The following is a 27,403-nucleotide window of genomic DNA, read 5'->3' as shown; positions in this document are numbered from 1 at the left end:
GTCCAACAATTAATCTTTATAATCTGAATGCCTTATAAATTAATAATCAAAGTGCTTTGTTTCATGTTTGTTTGTAATAAGATTATGTTAGCAATATGATTTAGCAATGCATTTTTGAGGGTGTACTGGTGGAATAATAATAATAATAAATATAGCTGCAAGCAGCAATGAGGGGCCCAAGCACCATGGGTCCATTTCCACCCAGTGGTTTTCGGAAAAAGGTGTAAGGTGGACACATGCATTTGGCGTTTGAAATTATTCTGAACAATTTATAAGCAATATTGGGTAAATATAAGAGGACTCAAAATAGTCACATCCATGTGATTAGCCCCCAAGACTAAATATACATCTAAATTTTGATCTAAATCTTACATTACACATAGAACATATGAGACACTTCCTGTTTCCCATTTCCCGCTATTTAATCCCTCACCATGGCAGCACCGTTCGATGTATCAAAAACTGTTCACAATTTAGCATCTTCAATGTCTTGGCATAATATTATCTAAATGTGGTGACAGCCTCATGAATCCCCTAGGAGGAGTATTTAAAAGATTTTAAGTTTGGTGACTGTGGCAGCGGGGGCGTGGTCAAGCGCCCGTCCGGGAGAGAAAAGCGGTAAGGGCGCTTACACCTGAGCTAAATTATGTCTAACACCTGTCTCTAATTTCAGTGAGCACGGGGAGAGCGGCATAAAAAGGCAGCGAGAGGGCCTCCAGGGGGAGAGAGATGACAAGCAAGCTCAGTGCGCTGATATTGTGTTGTATCATGTGTGATAGCGGTGTTGTAAGAAACAACGGAAATTAAAAGCTTACCTTGTGGTGAAGACCTGTTTTCTGTCCTCCTTCGTGTGGGAAGCATTACACTGGTGCCGAAAGTTGAGCTTCCTTTAAAGTCCCGGGTTTCGGCACCAGTGTACTGACTCCACCACTTTTCAAAAGGAAAGCGCTCCCAGCCATGCCCATGTGTTAACTTTTGTCCAGGCCTAATGGCCGACAAATCTGATGTGTGTGCAAAATATCATGAAACTTCAAGCATACCAAGTACCTCAAAAACATGTGAATAGAAATAAAAAGTAATCATGACATTTAATACGTTGCCATGGCAACACAGTGTAAGATATCAAAAATCCCTACAGAATTTTAAATCTGAACTGTCTTGACATTATTCAGTTCAGGTAAACATAAGAGGAATATTTCAACATCTGTTAAATGTGCCACACTTCCTTCCGCCAGTTGGTGGCACTACGACCGTGACCCACAATAGCCACATCATGGTGATCAGCCCACAAGGCCAAACAGACAGCTTAATTTTTATGTAAATCACACGATGCACACAGAAGATATAAGACACTTCTTGTTTTTTTATGTTAATGTATTGCATCACCATGACAACACTGCTCAATATATCAGAAATGTGTTTGTAATTTAGCATCATCAATGTGTTGTCATGATGTTGCCCACATTTGGTACCTGTAACATCAATCCCCTAGGAGGAGTATTTCAAATTCCAGAGCATGCATTTTTCAAACAATTCAAAATGACTTCCTGTTGGGGGAGCTTATGACTGTCAACACGAATGTTGTCCGGCTTGATGAGATCTATATATGTACAAAGGTTGGTAACTGTAGCTAAAAAGAAATGTGCTACAGAGCTCCCCGAACATGCCCATCTTCTAGATGGTGCTGCAGAGCCCCTTCTACATGTCCATGTATGAACTTTTGTCAAGTCCTAATGGCCGACGTCTCTGAAGCGAGTTTTTGAGCATGTTAAGTGCTCCAAAAGCCCTGAAACCTTGAAAAAAAAAAAATAAGGTCTTAAGGTACAGCGCCTCCTAGAATCAAAAATGTATGAAACTTGGCATGTTACCTCAGAATGTTTTGTTAATTTAGAAAATTGCAATCAGAAGATACAAGCTAATTAGTCATCACATGCCACGCTCCAAATATTTATTTATATCTTCAGAATGATTTGACGTCTCGAAATGTAAACAACTTTTTGTCAGGAGGGTCTGTAGTTGATGTATACCAAGTTTCATGCAAATCGGTCAAACAGCCTAGGATGAGTTCCAAAAAGTAGGTTTTTCAAACAAATCAAAGTCATAGAATATGTTTGTTGTGGAAATGGAAATTCATGTGACCATATCATTTGGGGGCACTGATGGATTCAGAAAAGCTTTAGTATTTTATTCTAGCCAATATCGTTCTGGAGATATTAGCAAAAATTCGAATTTGCTTATTATAGCACCACTTCATGGCTGATTGTCACAATTTATTCGCTTCATGTAGTCACCCTGCTTGTGAACAGAAAGTGTCATGACCGTTGGCTATTCCCCATATGAGTTATTAGGTGCTGAAATTTTATTGGCTGCTTGCGGCCATATTTTTCTTATTTGTTGGATTGATTTTTAAAATCTTAGTACTTGAACCAAAGAAAATGCATATTTAATTTTAACATTGTCAATCAAACGGCTGTGAAGTTATGACAGTTTTTTGTTGTAACACTCCCTAGTGGCGCAATTGTAAGAAACTTTGCATACATCTTCAAAATGTCCTGCTGACTACTTTAGAAAGTTTGTATATTGATCAATTACTCAAATCGCATTCAGCCGAAGGAACTTTTTCACTAATGTCTTATTATTATTATTATTTTTATTGAAATTTTTTCAACAACTTTTTGTCAGGGGGGTCTGTAGATGATGTATACCAAATTCCATGCCAATCAGACGAACGTGCTAGGAGTTCAAAAAATTATTTTTTTTCCAAAAAATTCAAAATGGCAGAAAATATTTATAGACAGAAATAGACAGAAATGGCCTTGACTCAAGGAATCAGAGGAATTTTTTATTTTTTTATTTTAGCCCTTACAGTGGTGGAGATATTAGCCAAAATGTAAAAGTGTTTATTGGCACCACCTAGAGTAGCGGTGAGGATTCAGAACCATCCTGCCAAGTTTGGTGTCTCTATGACTTATGATCTTTGCTTCCTATTCGCTTTTAGGGTAGAAATATAAATAAATAAGAAGAAGAAAATCCTAATGAAACAATAGGGTTCCTGCACCTTCAGTCCTTGGCCCCGTAATAATAATAATCCTTAGAAGAACAATAGGGCTTCTGCACTTTCAGTGATTGGGACCTAATAATAATAGTAATAAATTATTATTTTTATTATTCATTATTAGTAATCTTTATCATGATAATAATTATAATAGTAGTATTAATAATAATAATTATTATTATTATATTTTGTTGTTGTTAATAAATAATTAATTTAACAACAATAATAACCACAGTAATAATAATTATTATTGTATAACAATGATCATTTGTGTTGTTGATTTAATTTAATTTAAATACACTTTGCAGTTATAGAGTGATACCCTGCCTTCAAATAAAACTAGTCCACAGTTCTGTCATTCTACATACGTGAATAATGAACATATTGATATCAGTAAACCATGCCCGCCTTGTTGAGGGAAAACATGCAACTGTCATGCAAGTCAGCGTTAGTTGTGAAACCACGCGAGATTTCAAGGCGAGATCTTGCTGCTTTCAACATGGCAGGTAGCAAGGTGGTGCTAGAAGGGAGGATAAGTATTTTAAGCTTTATCTCAGGGCTGGGCGTCATTATTATTCCCTTACTTGTCAAATTTGGCTCTCACATTGACTGGATATTCGATTATCTCACTGATGTGAACGGAAAACTAGCCATTGCTGTGTATATTACAGTTATCAATGGCTTCCTCCTAATCATATACAAGGGACCTTTATACAAGGTAAGAGCCAGAGAGGCAGACTGAAAGATGCGTGTTATACTTACAAAGAGAGCATATTTGCAACTGCGACTTCACTTAACTATTTCTAGTTTTATGTGCATTTTTTTTTAAATAAAAAAACGAGTAGATACTTAACTGAACTCTTTATCACTGACAATGTCTTGTGTGTAGGAATAATCCTATTACTTTGCCCCTCTAATGGGATCTTGTAAGGGTTATTCTGTCATTATGAATAGCTCTCCTAGAGGACATTTTACAGTTAACTTGGCATTGGATTATCAGGGATTGGTTAACAATACCACATACATTTTCTCTCTTTTTACTTAATCAGGTGGCTGTTCGAGGCTGCTTTCTTGGATTTGCCTTTGGCTGTGGCCTCATTTTAAGTTTGGCAGAAACAACATGGACACATTTTGGCTGGTAATTACTATTTTGTGAAATGGGCAATTTGAAGTTAATTTGCACACAAAATAATGCATCAAAATTGGCCAATCCCATTGTTTACAATCATTGCAGCAGATGTTCAGTAAGTGGTGTTAGAAAGTCTAGAAAGGGTTGTGATAGATTTAACAGTAGACAGCTAGCTAGCTTGCACCTCTAAATATCACTAAAAGTTAATATAGTATAAAATTAGCCTTCAGGTTAAAAACAAGCTAGGTTTGAGTACAATATTGCTAGTAACACAGTTAGTTATGCTCATTGATTAGATGTAAATATGACACAAAGCCATGATAAATACACAAATATTGTAAATGAGACCATTTCAAGGCATAGTTAACCCAAAAATGTAAATTCTCACATAATTTACTCTCACATATGTGTCCAACACAATCAAAGATTTTTAGAAGAATATCTCAGCCCTGTAGGTCCATATAATGCAAGTGAATGGAAGCCAGAACTTTGAAGCAAAATCACATAAAGGCAGCATAAAAGTAATTAATACGACGTGGTTTAATATATGTCTTCTGAAGCAATACAATCACTGAGTGAGAAACAAATGAATATTTCAATCCTTTTTACTATAAATCTCCACTTTCACTTTCAGAATGTGAAATGAAAGTTGACATTGATAGTAAAAAAGGACTTAAATATACATCGGTTTCTTACCCACACCTATTATATTGCTTCAGTAGACATGGATATATAAACCACTGGAGTCGTGAGAAGTACTTTTATGCTGCCTTTATGTGATTTTTTTTTTTTTGAGCTTGAAAGTTGTGGTCACATTGACTTGCATTGTATGGATCTACAGAACTGAGATATTCTTCTAAAAAAAATTTGTCTGTGTTTGACAAAAGAAAGAAAGTCATACGGGTTTGGAACAACATGAGGGTGAGTAAATGAGAGAATTTTCATTTTTGGGTGAGCATATCTTTTAACAATTAGGAGTTAAATAGTTCAAACAAAACTGAAAATTCTCTCATTTACTCACCCTCATGTTGTTCCAAATGCGTACTACTTTCTTATGTGGAACACAAAAGGATGCATTTGGCAGAATGTTAAGGTATGACAGCTTTAGTCACCATTCTTTGTTGTTGCATCTTTTCCATACAATAAAAGTGATATGAGTTTGGAATGGCTTGTAGGTGGGAAAATGAAGACAGAATTTTCATTTTTGGGTAAACTATCCCTTTAATATTACTAATTATTGATTCTGGTTTATTTTGCTTCACTAGGTATATGTGTTCACTGTCATTATTTCACTACTCGGAGTACCTGGTTACTGCCATTATCAACCCACGCAGTCTGTCATTAGACTCCTTCCTGCTCAACCACAGTGTTGAGTACACGGTAGCAGCTGTTTCTTCCTGGGTGGAGTTCACTGTGGAAATGCTCCTTGTTCCAGGTTTGTCATGATCACCTGTCAGCCCATTTTAACAAAACTGAAAATTGCAGTTCTTGGAGTCATTTTAATAATGATCCTTTGTAATGATTCCTTAATAGGTTTTCAGTATTAATTTAATCTTATATTACAACAGAGCTAAAGCAGATTAACTGGCTCTGTGTGTTGGGACTGGTGATGGTTCTGTGTGGCGACAGCCTGCGCAAAGCTGCCATGTTGACAGCAGGTTCCAACTTCAACCACATAGTCCAGAATGAGAAGGCCCAGTGCCACGTGCTGGTCACCAGTGGAGTTTATGCACTCTTCCGACATCCATCCTATGTGGGCTGGTTTTACTGGAGCATTGGCACTCAGGTACTTTGTCCTTTGTTAGACATTTACATTTAGTCGATTAGTTGGTGCTTTTATTCCAAGTTACTTAGAAATGAGGAGAAACTAGTATTGCACAGATAAAACAAATTTTTGAGACCGATTATTTACAACAACATCTGCCAATACTGATAGTTTGGTGTTACTGCATTTCTATGCTGCCTTAATTCAAATCACTGATAATTACACAACTTTGGGAAAAATAGTTAACCTTCTCTGTCTGTACATGCTTTCCGTGTTTCAGAGTTACTGGTCTCAGTAAGAAACAAAACACTGAAAGAAAAGCATATTATGAACTCACATTAACATTCTTAACTCACATTAACTGAATTCTAAATGGCCTGCTGTAAGGCTCACATTAAAGTGGTAAGACTTGTTAATTGTTTGAATGTTCTTAACTCCCATTAACTGAATTCTGAATGATAAAGCTTTTCGTTGCTGTCATTGTTACCCAAATCCAAGTAATTCCACACATTAAATTTTTTTTCACACACAGGTCGAGTTATAGGCTAATCGTCTGACACATTTTACACCCCCTTATTTCAGGAAGTAATCAGCCCTAATCTTCAGCTTTTTTTTAACAGTTGACCAATGTACAACAGTGCAGATAATGGTTTTATCGACCAGTTATACATCTGTGCATCCCTAGGGAAAACACAAGCAATTTATCATAAAGGAGCCAACAATATTAGCTGTATGGCAATAATGAATTTCTTGAGTAAATCAGAGTAGAATCGACCCTTCACTAAAAGCGTTTCTGCCCAATCCTGTCTAAGCAAATGTTGCTCTGCTGCAGTTACTCTGATAAGTGTTTGCCCTTTTAAAATGAGTTGTTTTAAGTGAGATTTTATCAAAATACTAAAAAAAAATCATTGTTGCTGGGTCACTTGTAATAGTGACACAAGGTACATAAAGATTTTTAAAAATCTTTAAATAAATATTGAGAAGAACATGCTGTGGATTAAACTGTGTCATTCCACATTTGCATTTGAACGTATAACATCAGAGAGGACACCTACATTTGCTACAAGGTAAATTAAAGCTAATAACTTAACATTAATTAATTTAGGTATTGATCCAGATCTTAGTGCAGGTGACGATAAAGAGTTCACTGCATTAAAATGATTGTGTTATGAGAAGTTATAAGCAGTTCTGTTCACTTACACTAACATTATGAGGTTTGTAATTGCTATCAAATTACTCATTTCAATTGAGTTTCCATCCACTTTTCGTGCTGTTTTGATATCGACAAAGTGAAAATGCGTAAAAAATGTTTGCGAAATTTGCTGTCTTCTGCCTGTTTCCATTCGAAAGCCCTTTTATTGTTAAGAATTGTGTGCATGATGACATCATACTTTAAAAAACAATTAGTTGCATAAGCTTTGGTTTATCACAAAAGAAATCTGCCCATAAGCCATTTCCATACAGAAATTGTGTACTTTTCGCCTCGCAAATGTCCCTAATTTTTCTTTTTGTAAAATGGGGAGATTATTGATACAATTCATTGAAATTAGTTAGCTTACTGTCATTTTAATTTTACAAATAAATGCAATGGAGGAATTTCAATCAAAAGGGAGTTGTTCCCCTTCTGATAGGACTGTAATATTGGTCCTGATGTTGCCGCTATCGCAGGTTTGCACCGGTTCCGAACCAAAAGCGGATCGTCATGGCCCTGTTCAAGATGGCAACCTGCTGGCAAAAGTAGTGGGAAAACTTTCCGTCTCAGTATAAGGAACATCCATCGATGTGTATATGCTGTGTGCACTGCTATTAAAGAAACACTAATGCTGTGTAAAATCAAGGTTTACATATGATACATTCCTGATATTCAATATTATGAACAATCATCTAATCTAAAGCATCGCCATCACAACTGCATTATGTCCCGCATATTTCTCCAGCAACTTTTAATGACCAACTGAACTTGATTGTCATCTAATATTTATTTTAGTGTCATAATGCAATTTACATTTTCTGAAGAAGCTCAGCAAATGTGATCCAAGGTGAAGAGGGTTAGATTTTAAATATTTAAAAGTTTTAAAATGTTCAAAACTAGTTTTCTGAAAGCGAAATCAGCATTGGACAAATAGTTCTGACAGTTTATAGTCTTGAAAAAACTACAGAACATTCTGAAAGTCATTCAACTGACTTTTTTAGTCTACAGAGCAGGGTAAAGCTAATTTAAGTTTGTGTAAAAAAAGGCAAGTATATAGGCCTAACAATATAATTTTTTCATTTGGCGATTTTTATTTATTTATTTATTTTTTTTTTTTATTTTTTTCGTTTGGTCGAATTTTGCTGGCATTTTTTTTTAAGTAAGCTAAACAATAATTTTATAGAAATGGGCTATAAATTAATGTTCCAAGAAGCACACTGAAGCTTTTCTGCTGGTATTGTGTATTTATTTTAAATTTAAAACATCTTTGTGCTCAGAAATTATTTGTTTTTCGTATTATGGGCAAATTCCATGACTGCCGTCTATTATTTTGAATGGTGTGGAAAAGAAACTTTAATAAATAAACGGATGGCTACCGGTGATTATGTTGCCATTCATTTGTTCTCTGTGCACTTGTCGTTGACAGGTGCATGAGAGATATTTGTGTTGGCACTCCTGGAAGTGTCATGACGCAGATGTGTTTGCAGCATCAGATCTGTACAGGTATACAATTAAGACCAATCCATAACAGTGCGTAATGCTTCATGTACAAAAAATTGCCTTTCAAGGATGTATACTTTGTCGTCATGATTAACACAGGCTAACGACTGGAGTAAATTTTGTCATGTGACACTACTTTGACAGTTTTCTCGACAAAAGGTGTTTCCAGTTTTTCACGACATTTGAAGTATCGACAGTTCATGCGCTAGAGTTAAACTAAAAAATATTATGTTGACATTTGTGAAATTGTAGCAATAATGAATGTTTCCATCTGCTATATTGTTAAACTTTGATTCCCAAAATTGGGAATGTCTGTTTTAAAGTTGTGGCTGTTACAGAAGGTTGAACACATTTAATTAATTTAGGTAATTAAATTAACTTATCCTTTAAACCCGTTTATATGTAAAATATCTAATCATTTAAAAAAATATTATTGATTTAATTTATTAATTATACATTATAAATGACTTATTATAAACCCCTATTAAAATAAACTTCTCACAGGTTTATAGAAGTGGCTGCTTATAATAAACTCACTGCAAGAAAATTATTTGTGAATAATATAATTATAGCATTACGGAAATGAGCTGAGAAATTAAGCTGAGTATTTTACCTGACACTGATATTACAGTGGCCAGTTTCTGCGATTTGGCTCTCCTTGTTGATTTTATTTTCTTATTTATTCATCGGATGGCAAATATTCTACATCCATATTGAAAGGTGCGCAGCAGGCAGAAGATTGGTGCGCGTATATTTGATCTTAATGGTAGGTCATGTAGGTCAAAATATATGAGACCTACATATTCTCAATGAGACTGGATTAGAGTACTCTTGAATTAGCCAAAAAACAGTAGGTAATTTGCTCTGAAAATTTTACAGCGGTTGTGTGAGAAAAACACAGACTTGTCAGATTGGGACAGGATTAAAATCACAAAGTACGTCTGTCAAACAGAAATTTTCCTAACCTCCTCTGGAAAATCTAGTCCTGTCCGAATAGGGCTTTAGAAAGTCATGGAAATGTCTATAGTAAATAAATGTTTTTCTCATTATGCTATCATCTGCTTGAGTGAAATATCTTTTTGAGTAGAAGTCGACCAATATGTTTTTTTTTTTTTAATGGTCCATGCTGATATTATGCCAATGCGATATATCACACAATTTAATATAATAGTAAATTGGATGCACATAAATTGGCAAAAAAATGTAACTTTTATTTAGCATTAAATTTACATAGATTTTCACACAAAACTTTAACTTTGTAAAAATAATAAAAAAAATCTTTCAAAATGAGATTTTGTGTTTTTTGGTAGATAGAAGTTTCTTCCCATTTTAGTAATTGTTTGCACATAAAGAAATTGTAATACAAAAGGATGAAGGAAATAACAGTGCACACAGTAGTCCAGCAACCACGGACGGAATGTGCACATTAGCAATCAAATTATTATAATTTCTATACAAAAAAGACTCAGCTTGGGATCTATGCCTATTTCGCACATCGATAATCGAAAGATTTTCCTGATTATTATCAATATATGTAAAAAACTAAAATCAGATATAAATAGGGCTGCTCATTGCACAATAGTCAAATATTTTGAAAACATAACTTTGGTAAACTATGAACTGCAGGGTTATTTACACACCAGACACATCTTGTGGACAACATTTGAAAATTCAAAACAATTATTTATTTTCTTCAAAGGTATGAACATACTGCTAATACGCAACATCAACATTATAAAGTGCCACAGTGCGCAAGTCGTATACTTTACCATTAAATTCAACCCAAATCATTATCAAAGGGCAAATATTAGTTACTCTAGTCATTACTGGATGATATATTGTGTATAACTATCTTTCAGCGAGCCTACAAAATGTATTTTCAGTTACAAGTGTGTCTTTATGTTGATTGACAGCTTGAATGAAAGACCTATTCATGGTAGCCATGAATTTATTATGCGCAACGTTTATTATGCAATTTCTCTGTATGTAGCATACAGAGAAATTGCATAATAAACGTTGTGCAGTTACACCAGTTTCACTAACCTTATCAACGTCACTGTTCATTCTTGAAGAAGTACAAAAACCTTTACCTTCAGCTGGTCCTGTGTGTGTGAGTGATCTTGACCGCCGCTGCTTCAGTAAAAGTCATATCGCCCTCTTGTGGTCTCCCAAGGCTATTACACCAGACTGGTAAACAGAACTGAGTGAATTGGAAAGCAAGTCTAATTAAAATTTCGGCTAATTTTAATATATTGGTGCCTCAAAAATATATTGATAAAGTAACGTGCCAAGTTATGACAGCCCTAAAAAATAAACTAATTCTACATACAGTGCTTTTTTCAGTTGTATGACTGCTTGGAGTGTCATGGACTGACGTGTCGTGTTTGACTGTTTTTATCATTAGACAAGACTGTGTTGGGGAATTGTTGAGAAGAGAGCGAGAGGATGAAACATGGGAGCACTTTAAACCTCATGAGCTCATACGCATCAGTCTCATTTAAACAGTCCGAATATCAGACAATGCTGCACACCAATTGGTCATTAACATGTCTCAGACGGCTCCTTCATGTGCAAGCAGGCGATTCTCAGGCTATTTCCGTCGCATCTTGAGTATGAATTGGCCAAACGGGAAAATGTTGTGCCCGATGCCGATAATTAAAACATTCCTAATATCGGCAATATAACGGTGGCCCATCATCACAAATGACTGTTAACACTGTAAAAATCATTCTGTTAAATTTACGGTAAAATACTAGCAGACATTTACTGGAAAATATAAGTTTAGCCACAAGACATAAACAATATGTGTGTTAATATGATTTTAGTGTGATAAAATCACTTACTAACCTTTTCTGTGTAAAGTTATAACCAGAGTTCGTTGCCATTACAATGTAATGTAAAAAAATCCCTAAAACAACTGTAAAAATTATGATTTAAACAACTCAAATAATACTCCAATTTTAACAGGAAAATGAATGTATGTGCTTTTATGAAATTATAAGCTTCACATTTCTGCCTTTTTAAACACTCCAACAATTGGCCCCATTCACTTCCATTGTTAGTGCCACATTGTAGCCTCGATTTTTGCCTTTTTTTTTTCTTTTTTTTTCAAGAAAAGGAGGGACAATTCAAAATTATTTTATGGTAATTAACACTGCCACAAATGTTATCAATTGAGCTGAACTTATATTGATCCCAGAACATTCCTTTAGTTCATCAGGAGTATCATCAAAATGTACTCTTAAAGGAGCAATAATTAATACACGTGAATTGATAGTGCATAGTGTTACTCAAACAAGCACAAAACACCATCAGGGTAGCACATGTGACACTAAAATAATACAATAAGCATTAACTAAAATTCATAAAACATAACACAGAATACCCCAATGTACATAACTGATATAAAAAATTAGAAGAAACAACTATTCACATAAAATATAATGAAATGTGATTGGTCACACAGGGACCTCTGGAAATGCCCGATTAATGTTTTTCACTGTAATTTTAACAATAGTTTACTGTAAAAAGTACATGTATTCTACTGTTAATTATACTATACAATTATGCTTTTTACATAAAAAAAGATGGTTTTATGCACACCAGCTCCAGACACTCACAACTCTCCTGCTACTCAATCTAACATCACAACAACAGCATATATGGATTTTGTGAAACATAGCAACATTTATGTTACCCACCTATCGAGAAGAAAAAGAGCAACTTCTGCATCCGTCTTCAAGCCTTTTACCTCTCTGTGGTTTCTCCACCACTGAAGTTGACGCGGCTCATAGACCTTGACATATCATAATACTTTTCTTTTGGTTTATATTCATCTGGCCTTTTTCTCTTGGTCTGTTTCTCAGCCATTTGTCCTCTTGGAGTTTAGAAATTTTGCATCAGCCAGATTTGCCATCGCTCTAATGAATTTCCCTCTCGCTCTGCCTCCACCCCCCATCCCGCACACTCAAGAACAACACCCTATTGTTGATTGGCTGGAGTAGTGTTGTGTGGATCAGCCTGTTCCACTTTGTTGTTGTCCCATTTGCAGAGCCAGGGCTGTGTACAAATACTAGCTTTCAGCCCACCCACAGAACGGAGTGTGGCGATATTTGCAGAATTTCACAAAGTGTATTGGATTAGAATTACTGAGGGCACCTTATGTTGAGGTAAATACCCATTAACCAAATTTTTTTATTTTATAAAATTATGGACCGTTTTAACAGTGAAGGTCATGGAAAAATCATGTAAATGCAAATGAGTGGGAACCTTTAAGATCCTATCTTGTCATATTCTTAAAAATAAATCTTAATAATGGTCAAGAAAACTTGTGACATGGTCTTTTGATTTCATTACTTGTCTTGGGCTTAAACATTACTATTGATTATCTGTTTTCCAGATAATACTGTGCAACCCGATATGTATATTGGGATATACGGTCGCCAGCTGGCGGTTCTTCCGAGAGCGGATTGAGGAAGAGGAGATCTCACTCATCCATTTCTTTGGAGAGGACTACATTGAATACAAAAAGAAGGTCTTCACTGGCTTGCCCTTCATCTCAGGGATCAGGGTTAACTCATAAGGCTGTGCTGCATTAAAGGGAGGAAATAGCCTGAAAGTGCACACCTGGACACCTCTGACTGGCACTGTGAGCGAGCTAGTTGCCTGGTGGCATCATAGCGCGCCCCCTGGGGGCAGCACAGATTCATGAGGTGGCAGCACAGTAACACTGACCCGCTGATCTGCTCTGAGACACATTGGTCATCTCTGAGCAGGGTGGAGCTTCTACCCTTAACACCGTCAGAGATACACCCACACACAACACAAAATTTCTCCAATTCTGTCTTTCCATCTACATTCCATAATGCTTCTGTTGCTGTGCTAGTAATGTCTACATACATGTCATATGTCATGTATCCTCATATTTACAATACTGCTGTTTTGGCACTAGTCTCATGAAAACTTTGTCACATACTCTTCGCACATCACGCATGTAATATCATACGCTGTTTCATTTTTGCCATCTTTAAGTGTCCTGGTTTTATGGTTAGACTCCTTTGAAATGAGTTCCAGGATACCGCTTCATTACTACTCATTTGCATACAACGTTTTTTTAATTTATTTATAAAGAGTTTTTAATCAGAAAAAATGGATAGATCACCCACAAATTCAAATTCTGTTGTCATATACTCACTATTGTGTATTGTTAATTTCTTCCTTCGAAAAAAAAAGATGTTTGGAAGAATGTTAAGGACTTACAGCCTCAGTCCCCATTTACTTTTATGAAAGTGAATGAGGACTCAGGCTTTCACACCACCTCTTGTGTTCTACAGAAGAAAGTCATACAAGTTTGATACAACATGAGGTTTAGTACATGATGAGAATTTTTGGGTGAACTGTCCATTAATTTGGACCTGATAGTTACTGAAATTATATTCTAGAGATTGTCCTTTTGTGTAAAAATGAGTTTATCATGTGACTTTTTAAGGTCAGCCGATATTCACTATAGCCCTAATGCTGCCAGTTTCAATAGGCCTACAAAATATAAATGCTGATTTATGACAATATCTAAATATCTATGATTTCTTAATGTTGTTGGACAATTTTAATATTATGATTACAAAAATAAATATTTTGGATAAATTACAGCCTTAGTTCCTCTCTTTGTACTCCAATGTGGGTAACACGATTAGTTTTTCCTCCACTGGTCTTAACATGGCGCAAACAACATCAACATTTGTATTTCCCGGCTCTCACAATTCAAAAAGTCTGCCAGTGTCCACTCATGACCTCTCATCTAACTCCTGTGTCAGATGCATTTGTGTCTTTGTCTTCATTCCCACACTCTCATTACCATATCCTTTTCACTTTCCTTCACTCTTGCATGATAATTCAACACAAATACATTTCTATGAAGGTGACATTCAGAGGGCAGAGAGAGAGACTGAAAAGCATACGCTGTACCCAAAGTCTTAATCTTTCAGATATTCTGGGAGAAATGTAACGCAACTTTCCTCCTGGCATGAGGTAGCTTATATCGACATTATGTAAAGAACAGGAATTTGTTGCACACTTTCAACCATTGAAGAGCACTAGAAATACATACAGGTTATGGACATTTTAACACATGCAATATTACGAGCAGCACTGTACTTGTGCAATGCTATGTGTAAAATTGGACAGGAGAGGAACCCCCTACCTCCTGGATAACTGTACTGGTTTACATTATTGACAGCTTCTGCAAAATGAAACAAACTTAAAATAAATTTAATCAAAGCTTATAATTACATTTATTTGACACTGACTATGCGAGAAAGCAAGGAGCGCTCTTATAACACCTCTGTTCTCAAGCTACTGTATATTACATTTGCATAAGTGCATGTCTATTGAGTGTTTTTGCATTTTGGGGGTAATAACACAAGTGGTTTCACATTGATATCTCTTTACGATTGGATGAATCACTGGCATTCTTCTGCTTGCTTGGCCTGTAGTAATCCTTGTTTTTGGGATTGGTCTCTTCCGATAGGCTGTTTAGTGTCCAGTTGTCTTCAGTGTTACAAGACAGCTCATTACTGTTTAGACAAAGCATAGAGGACTGTTTAAGTTTTAAAGCACCAAATTATGTAGATAGCATGGTTTTTCTTTAACCCTTATATGCATTGTAATTTCACCAAACTTACCTATTTGGGTCTTTAGAGACCCGGAACTTATATCTTTCACAAATGGATTTACAAATGCCCAGATAGTAAAATATTCAAAATATTTTCAAGACATTTAGAAAATAAGAGAATAAAATATATTTTGATATATTTTGATGTTTTATTTTTTATGAATCAAAGAGAAAATGCAACAAATCAGTACAAATCTAGAACAGGATACATTACTTTCACACTGAAATTTCATGAGACGCAACTGGCTGTCAAACACATACTGAGCTACACATAAGTATCTTCTCAGGCACTTATTCAGTCTAATAGATGCACAACTTATTTACTTATTACTTAACTTATATACAACCCAAATTACAATAGTCATATCATACTGTTCATGTGTTGTACTTGCTATAGTTTACTTCCCTGTTGTTTCTTTATCAAATAGCAATGTTAAATGTAAATTAAGTCAGTCACGGAAACAACAGCGCCACCTTGAGTAAGAAATAGAATGTATAAAATGTATGCGTACACACACATGGGGTACTGATAATTCACCATTGTCACACAGAAAATCAATGTGATATAGAATTCATTTGTATGAATATAGTACTAATTTATCTTGTTAATAATTTGTAAATTATTTATCTAATTTACAAAGAAATTGATTTCCTGTTTTAGTAAACTTATATACAGTACTGTGCAAAAGTTTTAGGCACTTGTGAAAAATGTTGCATAGTGAGGATGTCTTCAAAAATAATGCCATAAATAGTTTTCATTTATTAATTAACATCATTCAAAGTCCAGTAAACATAAAAAAGCTAAATCAATATTTGGTGTGACCTTGTTTGCCTTAACAGCCCCAATTTTCCTGGGTACACCTGCACACAGTTTTTCTTGGTTGTTGGCAGATAGGATGTAGCAAGCTTCTTGGAGAATTCTCCACAGTTCTTCTATCTGTTTAGTCTCAATTGTTTCTGTCTCTTGTTGTAATTTCAGACTGACCTGATATTCAGTGGTGGGCTCTGTAGGGCAATGCCATCTGTTGCTGGTCTCCCTGTTCTTCTATTCTAATCTTTTCTATTTGCAAACGGAATGTTTGGGAGTCTGAAATGTATATTTCCTATTTACACGCTAAAAATGAAGATATAAATAATAATTTTAAGACAAATGTTTTTGTGGAACATCTTAAGTGCATAAAACGTTTGCAGTGTGCTTTTGACCTAATCATAAAAAATATAGTCTTTCACAGTGCAAATAAAATGTAAATAAAAAATAGACACTATTGCATACCTAAGGTCTCTAATGACCCTATAAACTTTTACTTTAACAATTATAATTATTATTATTTTTTGTTGCAATTTTGGCTTCTTTGTGTTTGTGCATGTGTGTGTGTGTTACACTATTTATAAGAGAGGAATATTGAGGAATACTAAAGCGGTGCGGGAACAACTCCAAAAAATGGATGAGGTACAGGGAGTGGAATGAGGTCTCATGCATTTAAGGGTTAAAGATGATGAGAATTGATGAGCACTCACCTGGGCTGTGTGTCAGCAGTGGAGGTGCTGTCTTCATAGAGCTTCAGCATTATTTCAGTGCGATCATCTTTCAGCTCTTTGGGCTCTTTCAGCCTGTTAAAGATCAAATTAGACTAAAATTATTTAAGTAGGTGATGATATATGTGTGATAGAATGACATATGGGTCCCACTTTATCTTAGGTGTCTTTAACTACTATTTACTTACATTAAAAACATCAAGTATTTGATACAATGTACTTACTGTGAGGTGTGTACATATGTATTGTTCTGCAAGATTTGAATTTGCTGCTACTGAGGTTGGGGTACCGGTATGAGTTAGATATAGGATTGACAAAATAAGTACATTTTATCAAATGTCAAAAAATGTAATGTAAGTACATAATAGTTAAAGACACCTAATATAAGGTGGGTCCGATATGAGTGTGTGTTCATTTAATTTTATAAGAGGTGAAAATACATGTAGAAGGATTGTTTAGTGTTACAGCATAGTCTCATGTCAACTTGTAATAAGTTGTACGAAATGGCGAAATCGTAGGTTTTCACACAACATGGAAACCAATTTGGTTACTCATTCTATATTTATTTATGCAACAGAAATGACTGATGGATGCCAATAACATAATACACTTTGCTAGTCTCATGTTCAAACTCTCATGTTTTCTTCCTAAGTACACAGAAGTTTGAGTTCAGGGTTCAACTTAACCCTGTTTAAAACCCATTTAAAGAGGTTAAATCACTGCACAACGGTGACTGGCCTATTAAAATCATGGTTAAGTTTAGGGTTTGGTTAGAGGTTTAACTTAAAAAAATCATGATCAGGGGGCCTGTGTAGCTCAGTGAGTATTGACGCTGACTACCGCCACTGGAGTCGCAAGTTCGAATCCAGGGTGTGCTGAGTGACTCCAGCCAGGTCTCCTAAGCAACCAAATTGGCCACGTTACTAGGGAGGGTAGAGTCACATGGAGTAACCTCCTTGTGGTCGTGATAAGTGGTTCTCGCTCTCAATGGGGCGTGTGGTAAGTTGTGTGTGTCTAACGGAGAGTAGCATGAGCCTCCACATGCTGTGAGTCTCCGCGGTGTCATGTACAATGAGCCACGAGATAAGATTCTCGGACTTTTGGTCTCAGAAGTGGAGGCAACTGAGACTTGTCTTCCACCACCCGGATTGAGGTGAGTAACCGACACCACGAGGACCCTCTAAGTTGTGGGAATTGGGCATTCCAAATTGGGAGAAAAAAAATCATTATCAGTGGTTGGTTTGTTCATTTGGTTTTCTCTGTGGGAGTAAAAGTCATTTATCAGCTTGTACGATTTTGCTATCTTGTATTATAAGCACAGGCATGGGTGAATGATACATCAAGGTCTACCTGGGCTCCAAGCGTTCTTTCACTTTTGCTATAGACCGAATGTAGGGGCCTATTTGTCGTGCAATGGTGGTCAAATAGGAGTTCTCCCGCTTTAACTGAAGAAGATCATGTAGCTGTGCTAAAAAAAAAAGCAAATAACAAAAATCGCAATCTACTTTAAACCAAAAACTCAAGTGTAACTGCCAAGAAGTACGAAAAGAATGAGTGTTTACTCACCTTCATAAATCTCCTGTTCATTTGCAACCCTCTGTAATGTCTCTTCCCAGATCTAAGAACATAATTGATGGTACAGTAAGTTATCTTTTTTTTTACCTCCTCCTTTTGTTAGTCACACAGTTTTGGCATCTTACCTCCTCAAATATGGCTCTCATTAGCTCCACTGAGGAGTATTCTGTGGAGATCTGTCCATCCACCTGCAGAGACCTCTCCAGAATCTCTCCCATGGTGTCAGTTTTTATGAGGGAATGGTGTCTGGTCAGGTCTCTGTGAATCTCCTGCACATGGTCTTTGAGCCTCTGGATCTCTGTCTGCAAAGTCTGATCAGACAAACAGCCATGGAGAACATGTCAACTGCAATGCATTGCTTCTGCTGAGACATTCTGTTGTAATACACCATTATTACAATATAATAACACTATAAGTTATCTTAAATTTGACTTTTGCTTAGATTTGACCTTCTACCACAACAACAGCAAAACACTTTCTTTAATATTATTTGGTTAGATAATATCTACCAGGAAAATCAACATAAAATATAAAAGACAGACTAATATGAAGGTGTAAAATGCAGTACCCTAACCACATGACAAATACTCACCCTGTAGCTGTTCTCATAATTGCGGCAATGCTCCATAAAGGGCGTCTCTTCACCTTCCGACAGTAGAACCTTAGTGCTGATGTAACGATGTGAGGTCGGCTTGCGCACTACAGAGGAGCACAGAGACATGTCACTCATGGCTGGAGAGTGACACTGCACAGACAGAGATGATTGCATCCTGTATAGGAGAGTAAAAAACAACAATATATATTTTCTATTTATATCAATCTTAATAATAATACAAAATAAAACATTTGTATAGTGTGCCAGAATACACTGATTAAGTAATAATCACTAGAAAGACTTACAGCCCACTGGCATTTCCTAGCCCTAATGACACACTCCCTGTTGTAGACAATGACCGCCGTTGGCCAAGTAGCAAGAGAGGTTCCAGACAGCGGGCGAACTCAGGCCGATACTCTGTGTTTATCTGTATGGATGGATTAGATGCCATAACTGACAGGTTTGAATCCCAGGGAACACACAAACTTATCGAATGCACACATTCAATGCACTGTTAGTTGCTTTGGGTAAAAGCATTTATGTTAATGTGGTAAATTACCTTACTGCTCTGTGCTGGTCTCAGTCTGTGTGGAAGTTTCACAATCTTCTTTAGTCTCTCCATTAGTTGCTGTGTAAGGTACAGAAAATAAGTGAGAAACAGTGATTCAAAAGAGAGTGGCTTAAGAGCCCTGAAATTATTTTGTAAAAGTATTGTTTTGTTTTTTACTCACATATCCCATGTCCAAGAACTCAAATTTGTTTGCTGAGCTCAGGAAAGCTGAACACGTGACCAGATGAAACTGGAGAGAATTAAAGGAATAGTACAGGTTCAAAACAACTTAGGCTAAATCGACAGCATTTGTGTCATAATGTTGATTACAACATAAATAATAAATAAAAAAATCGAGGTTACAATGAGGCACTTACATTGCAAGTGAATGGGGCCAATTTTTATAGGGTTTAAAGGGCAGAAATCTAAAAGCTTTTAAAACTGGTTATAACTTTACACAGAAAAGGTTAGTTTTACCACACTAAAATCATGTTAACACACATATTGTTAAAATTTTGTACTAAACTTTTGAAATAGCAAGTATTTTAACATTTATGTATTGGCTTTATTTTTGTGGTAATCAACATTGTACTACAAATGCTGTCGATTGAGCTTAACTTGTATTATACCCAGAATGTTCCTTTATAAAGAAAACTCTTTAAAATAAAGTGTGATATTTAAAAAATAAGATGCATGCAGACAGAAGTTGCTCTTACCTGAAGAGTTGGCAGGAGTGCCGCAAGATGAGATAACTGCTCTTTAAATGCTCTCTCCTTCTCCTCATGCTGACTGGAAAATAAACACATTTCTCATGGATTTATTTGACACAAAATAAAAATACGATAATTATAGAGCCCTGGCCTCACTTCCTTAACTAAAGGTAAAGGGTATTACGATATCAAGTGGCAATATTGACAAAAACAGACCTTCATTATATCTCAAAACAAAGGTGAAAACATTTTAATTTATATAAATATTTATCTATAATTATAATTCAGAATCATGATGCTTTTTAATATGCATTATTCAAAATTAACCAATTTCCATTACATTACATATTGTATATTATTAACATTGTTACATTTTAAAAATAGTATTCATTCTCAAACACTATGATTCTCTGCACTGTAATACATTTGTGGTCAATATATTTCTGACAAAAATGCCATGACAAATGCTTTTGCATATAAAAATAAAGCATTAGTCATTTCTATTTTATTTACCTTTGTGCTGCCTTCAGCAGGACCTTTTTTCTCTCTGCCAGTTTTTCCTGAGGAAAAGAACATGCGTGAAGTACACGTCCAATTTTATTCAAATTATCACGCTTCACATAATTGTATGGTCCTTTGAAGTTTTAATAAAATAAAAAAAGTGTTACCACAGTTCATGAGTGTATGTAATTGTGCATGGCACCTGCATGTTATTGAACAAAGTACAGATGGCGCTCTCCTCCTCATCCACATTGGCCCTGACCTCTCCAATCATGGCTTTGAGTAGAATAATGGCTTCTCGTGCAGATGTCTGAAGCTCCTTAACAGCCTGAGAAAATCAAAAAGAGACTTCAATAGGAGCTCCTCATCTCCCGTTATAGATTTAGTGATCCATTATATCACACTGATGAGAGTACGCATCACTGCAGATAAAATCATTGGAGAGAAACTCACTAAGACGGCTTGGTCCAGTTTTTCACAGCCTTGTATATATGCTGTCTCAATATCAATGCAGTGTGCTCTGCTCTCCCTTTGGAATAGGACAAATCCAAATGACTTTGAAATCAGTCTTGGAGGACAGCTCTGTTATGTGCTAATTACATGGTCATTAACTGAATTTATAACTCACACTTGCATGTCTCTGAAGCAATTGATGCAGAGCATGGATTTTTTCTCTGTTGAAAACATGATGTAGAGTTCCTCATGGAGGGCTGCAATCAGACAAAAACAGCTTTTGAGATACATACCAAAAGTCCAAAACACTGAAGATTCACCTTTATCTATCAGTATTTAAGAAAAAGACTTCTACATAATGGGTAATGTACTGCCATACTGTTGTAAAATTAACAACAAGGAGATCAGGACCCCACTGCAGTTTTATACTCACCGCATATATTAAAAATGTATGCTGAAGTCCTCCAAGTCTAAGTGCCACAAGACATTTAAAAGTAGCAATGGACAATAGTTAAATATATATTTTTTTCTACAAAACTATTTGACCACTAAATGCTGCAATTGACCAATCAGAAACAAGTATTTCAGAGAGCAATGTTGAGAAGTAGATGTCTGAACAAACTGAAAATAGAGTTTCACACACCACACTTTTTGTGGGCTTCTTTGGTGCGTTTTGCCAAGGAGACGATCTCATGGCGGGAGAACATCTTGGCCTTATGGGTACTTTCCCTGCAGTCTCGACACAGTGGCTGGCAACAAGTGTTGCAATAATACATTGCATCCACATCCTGGTATTTATTACAGAAGAATAATATAATTAACAGCACAATACTTAATCTTTTCAAATATCTTTGAGAAGATAATTGTGCATTATTCAACCTGGTCTCATAAAATCACGTTACATTACTTACATTTTTGCAAAATAATTTTTACTATTACTATTTTTACAATTTATTATTACTAAATACCATTTACTGTTATTTTGGCTTTTTGTACATATTGCAGCAGTTTTTTTAATGAAATGAACCCTTGAGGTACAACGACAACAACATGTATTCACTTACACACAAATAACAAGAGGTTAACAGCAGATTATATAATCTTCACAAGATTTTATGACAAAAAAAAAAACACTAGGGCTGTCAATCGATTACAATTTTTAATTGAATTAATTACATATAATGCTGATTAATCGAATTAATCGCAAACATAAATATTTGCTTAGGAAGCCCTTCAAATATCAATTATTAAATATATGATGATTAAATAATAAATAGTCATATTTCAATTAGGCCTGTCAATCAATTAAAGTTTTTAATCGAATTTATTACATGGAATGCTTAATAATTAATCAAATTAATCACAAACATAAATATTTGCTTAGAAAGCCCTTCAAATAACAATTATTTAATATAGAATTATTAAATAATTATAAATAGTTGTATTTAAATTATGAATAAAATATATCTATTTTAAAAAAATACAGATAATTAAAATACATTTTATTATTTTGTCACACAAGTAAAGCATTAAAAAGTGTAATACAAAAAGTGGCTTTAGAATGCAGTATATTGTTAATTTCCATATTATTCATCATAAGCCAATCATCAGTCTACAGTCCACAGTAATACATTTTGCAATTGAATTTGTCAAATCAGAGATTTTTTATAAGGGCTGGTCTAAGGACATGTCAACATAGAACTGCATCAGACAGATGCTTCTGGAGCATCTTGGTTGCATCGTGTCATAATCGTACCATTTTTAGGACGCTGTGTCAAGTTACACGAAGTTTGAAAGTTAGAAAAACACATCTTGAGATCTCTGCGTTCAGATTTGCACTCCATCAATCTGTGTTTGAATTCAAGAACATGTTCTCATCTTGTGTTGTCTGCCCTCTGTATGTGTGCTTTGTTCTCTGTAGAAGCTGCGCAATGCCTTTAAAGCGAGGTTCGCCAGACACTGTTTGGCAGATATGGGCTACTTCTATTAAAATTAATGGGCCTTACAGGTAAAAGAGCCAATAACCTTTTAGATACAGACATTGCCTGTCAATCAATGAGAACGTGCATTAGCTATTCAAGCCAGGAAAATGTTGTGTTTTTTTGCATAATCTGAGGTAAAGCAGCACATTTTATGACACCATTGTTGTCATATTTTACTGCTGATTTGAAATATGTTCTTTGATTGTAATCTTCACCAGCCATTTTTGAGATTTAGGTCTTTCCCCATTCAAATAGATAGGAGCTGCACTGCCATGACTAGAAATAGCCTCCTGAGAGCATTCCAAAAATGGCTGGCAGTGGACTGACTTGCTAGAAAGAATAAAGCTTCCGCTTACTGCCCCCTGGAAAAAACAGGTGGTACTCCAAGTTTGAATTGTTCATATATAAGGAATATTCCTTACTTCAGTCGGGGACATGATTAATTGTGTTAATTTTTTTAATGCATTATTTTTTTTGTATAATTATCTGCACCAAAATAACACGGAAATTGACAGCCCTTCAAAAGATTTTTACTCTAACACATGAATTAGAAGTTGTTTTTGTTGATTTTAAACACAATAAAGCAATAACCTTAAAAACCTCATATATTTTTCATCTCACATTTGATTTTTCTGACACCATCAGTTGTGTTTAGGTTTAAGGCTTAGGGTAAAGAAAAGAGGTCAGTTTTATTTATTTAAATTTTTTTTTATTTAAAAGCTCACCACTTATGCATAATTTGGACTAAATACCCCCCAAATATAATAAAAAAGACTCCAATTATTCATAAATAATATTGTATACGTTTTAGATAATATGATGAATAGAGATGTAAAAATATATTATTGTTTTTGTCATAATTTTATAAGCATGTAATTCTGGTTCTTTACTCTATCTCCCTCTATAAAGTCTTATTTTTATTCCATTAGATGGCAGCAAGTATTAGCAAAAAAGATGAAATCACCTTTCATCAAAAAATTAAAAAGTTTAAAATAAATAAATATATCATGTCACCTTTGCTTTTTCTGACACTATTGGTTAAGTTTAAGGTTTAAGGTTTGGGAGGTAGGTTTTGTTGATTTAAAACTTGACAGAGCATTAACCTTAATAACCTCTATGTGTTGGGAGTACATTTAACTCCTTTTTTGCACCACACAGTCATTTTACCTCTGAACTGCTGTGATATGTGCAAAGTACCACATAATATCATTTTGGGCAAAGGTTGCCACAGTTATCATTTTCAGCCTGTCAATAATTTGGATAAATGTGACAAATTGAGACCTGTTTGTTGCACTCCAAATCACAGTTTGCACACTGTATGGTTTCTTCACTGTCTGCTGAACTGTCCACCAAGAACTTCAGGAGTCGATCCTCGGGAGGAAGAGCATTTATCCCTTTCACAATGGACTGATGTCTAAAATAAGACACACACACACACACACACACACACAGAGAGTTCATTTTTATTTATTTTATTTATTAATTCTGTCTTTTGACCTTTTGCCTAATAATGAGTCTCGGTTATACACTATGCACTGATATGTGTTTATCTCGCCCTCATAGCAACAACTACACAAATAGCACTGCTCTAAATTTCTAAATCTAAGAGAGCGATAGCTAAACCCTCTAGAGACAGAAATAGGCACAAACAGTGTGGTGACAATAGTCTCGGATATTCAAGCAAACATAATTCCCAGACAAAGACTACAAAAATCTTTATCATTATTTAAAGCGGAGTATGACATTCCAAAGCGAAGATTCCCTGCTAATTCACTTTCATGAGAAACATCCATAGTTTTATTTTAACAACAATTTATTTCATTGTTCCTAAACTGTAAGATTTGCATTGCTGACAAGTAACAATAAGAAACACATGCATCAAACAAAATTACATTATGTAAGATAATTAGCTGACAAGGTCACATTCAAAATACTGTGAAACTATAGCAGTAACTCAGCCATTAAGATAGCAGCACTCACTGAAGTCAAGAAAACCAGCTAAAAAACAAGTCAAGAAATGCATACTTACTCTAACATGCTGGTTTATAAAGCCCACCACAGTTTTTCCATTTTTTTCTATAAATGTCCTCCATATGCACACTATAGTTTCAAGATAGCATCTATGGTGTGTGCAATTAAGCTGCTGCTACTCTTATAGTATGATAGCAGAAGGGTGAGCACACAGGCATTTCAGCCATCTCTTAATGTAGCCAGCCCAGGACCAGTATATCCAATATCAAGTGTCAGATAGTATTAAGTTTATTATTTGATGCCACAGTGGCCTTGGCAGAATGTGGCAAGAGACCTTTTATTAAGTCTGAAACAAAGGCAGGGTTTATTTCACAGCTGTTAGCCTCTTGAAGTTATTAATCTGTACTACAGATGCCTCTGTGCAGCCCTGGCACTATAGAGCTGTCAACAATGACTGACCATTTTTGTTTATGAGTATGATCTTAGGTTTTTATCTTTCTACATGGATTTGGTCCATTCCAACAATTGGGTCCAAAAGTCACATTTGTTATCATTTTACTTTTTTTTTATATTTATATTTTTTATTCGTTTAAAAATAACATTTATAACAATTTGAAAAATGTCAAAGACAGAAAAGTTAATATGCAAAATGGAAGGAAGAAGAAACATGATTCACTAATATAAGCACATTTGGACAAGGATAATTTCCATGTTTCAACTAAAGCACACAAGATGATTTTTGAAACATTCTCATATCATGCTGGGATAAAATCAATCATCGCATTTTACACAAATTTGTTAAGTCCATGCCAGCCTGAGAACATGCTGTCATTATAGCAAAAAGCAAGACATTTCCTCCTCATTTAATAGGTGATCAATTAGATCATCAATAATTAATCAAAAATGTGGTATCTTACCCACAGACGGGGCAAGTCAGTCTGCCATCCACTGCTCTACCACGCAGGCAGCTGGCACAGAAAGTATGATAACAGTCCAGTAGGCATGGATGCTCATACTGTTCTTGGCATAAGTGGCACACTAGAGGATGGCTGTTGGCACTGTCCAGGTCATAGAGACTATCCAAAGGGGAAAAGATTTCTCCGGACATCTGGAAATACAAAAAGACCTTTAGATATTCTGCACAATATATGCGTGAGCCACATTTACACATTTGTATGCCTAAATCTATTCAAAAATAGATATAATGTAAGAACTGTTTGCTGAACATGTTTAGGATCCTTTGGAAGTTATTTCTGATCCAAGGTCAACAAACACTCTAAAACATTATTAGACTTCCTAAAGATGATTCCAGAACAACCAACAGAAACCTGTCTGCATAGGGCCATATAGTTCAAAGAAAACGTTTAATATAAAGGTCACACTCCAAACATGTACGGCAGTTATTTACATATATAATTGAATTAACATATAATATCAGAATACCTTGTCTAGTCCTGTTTCTTCTCTCTGGCTGGACTGAATGCCATGTGAAGGTACTGTGAGTGTCCCTAGATGCAGGACCTGACGTCAAAACAATGATTTCACACTCCTCTTCCAGCAGAATGAGGGGAGGTATGTTGGAGGCAGAATTCACAGACCCTGATTGCACAAGAAAACAGATGCCATTGTCTATCAAATATAGACCCCGGCAACTAGAATTACAATTACACAGTAGGCCCAAACTAACACATTACCTAAACTAACATGTTGGTCATTTTCAACATATGGTGCTAAACATGTCCCTCGACATTTCAGTCATGAAAATGATTTCAAACAGTCAAGTACCCCTATTTAAAAGTCCTCATTCTTTAATCTTAACTTTTATTAAATAATAAGAAATGGTTTGACTCTGTTGTTTTGCCCATTTTTTTGAATATATTTTTGAATTTGTCAACTGCCTGAAAAAACTCTAGTCCGCTTCATCTGGTACTTCTATGACATTTACTGTTATTTTTGTGTTTAGTGTGATTCATTGTGTTTTCTCAGGCCATGTGTTAGTGCAAGGCCTAACAAGTGTGCAAAAAGGCAAAACAAAATAAGTCATTAATAATCTAAATCTAAATCATTTCAAAATATTTTTTGTTATTAGACATATTTAATGTCATTGGTGTTATCAATGTTAGAAAAGTGTATTTTGAAATTACAAAATAATGGAGTGGTGGTGGCGTAGTGGGCTAAAGCACATAAATGTTATTCAGAAGGTTGCTGGTTCGATCTCC

The 27,403-nt window shown here is 35.3% G+C and overlaps 2 protein-coding genes across 3 annotated transcripts; one reads left to right on the top strand and one right to left on the bottom strand.

The window, feature by feature from the left end:
• The first annotated feature begins 3,554 nt into the window (after positions 1-3,554).
• On the top strand, positions 3,555-13,240 carry LOC127618677 (protein-S-isoprenylcysteine O-methyltransferase-like). The gene is made up of 5 exons (XM_052091267.1): positions 3,555-3,773; positions 4,105-4,193; positions 5,450-5,619; positions 5,753-5,970; positions 13,041-13,240. The coding sequence occupies exons 1-5, from the start codon at positions 3,555-3,557 to the stop codon at positions 13,221-13,223; spliced, it is 879 nt and encodes a 292-aa protein (XP_051947227.1). The 3' UTR covers positions 13,224-13,240.
• Positions 13,241-15,063: 1,823 nt separating this feature from the next.
• Positions 15,064-26,734, bottom strand: rnf207b (ring finger protein 207b). Of its 2 annotated transcripts, XM_052091256.1 has the most exons (18): positions 26,628-26,734; positions 26,102-26,292; positions 24,495-24,627; positions 21,875-22,019; positions 21,407-21,488; positions 21,232-21,307; positions 20,981-21,106; positions 20,791-20,837; positions 20,284-20,356; positions 19,749-19,817; positions 19,577-19,645; positions 19,323-19,444; positions 19,015-19,192; positions 18,548-18,733; positions 18,414-18,465; positions 18,198-18,315; positions 16,830-16,922; positions 15,064-15,213 (listed from the first exon to the last, which is right to left on the bottom strand). In XM_052091256.1, exons 2-18 carry the CDS (start codon positions 26,290-26,292, stop codon positions 15,069-15,071), a joined length of 1,905 nt encoding a protein of 634 aa, XP_051947216.1. In that variant the 5' UTR covers positions 26,628-26,734; the 3' UTR covers positions 15,064-15,068. The 2 variants fall into 2 exon arrangements, with proteins under 2 accessions (XP_051947216.1, XP_051947217.1); XM_052091257.1 differs by lacking the exons at positions 26,102-26,292; positions 26,628-26,734 and adding an exon at positions 25,243-25,402.
• Positions 26,735-27,403: the final 669 nt, after the last annotated feature.

Source organism: Xyrauchen texanus, chromosome 25, assembly GCF_025860055.1.
Source record: "Xyrauchen texanus isolate HMW12.3.18 chromosome 25, RBS_HiC_50CHRs, whole genome shotgun sequence".
NCBI classification, from domain to species: Eukaryota; Metazoa; Chordata; class Actinopteri; order Cypriniformes; family Catostomidae; genus Xyrauchen; species Xyrauchen texanus.
This window is presented reverse-complemented; position numbering and strand designations above follow the sequence as displayed.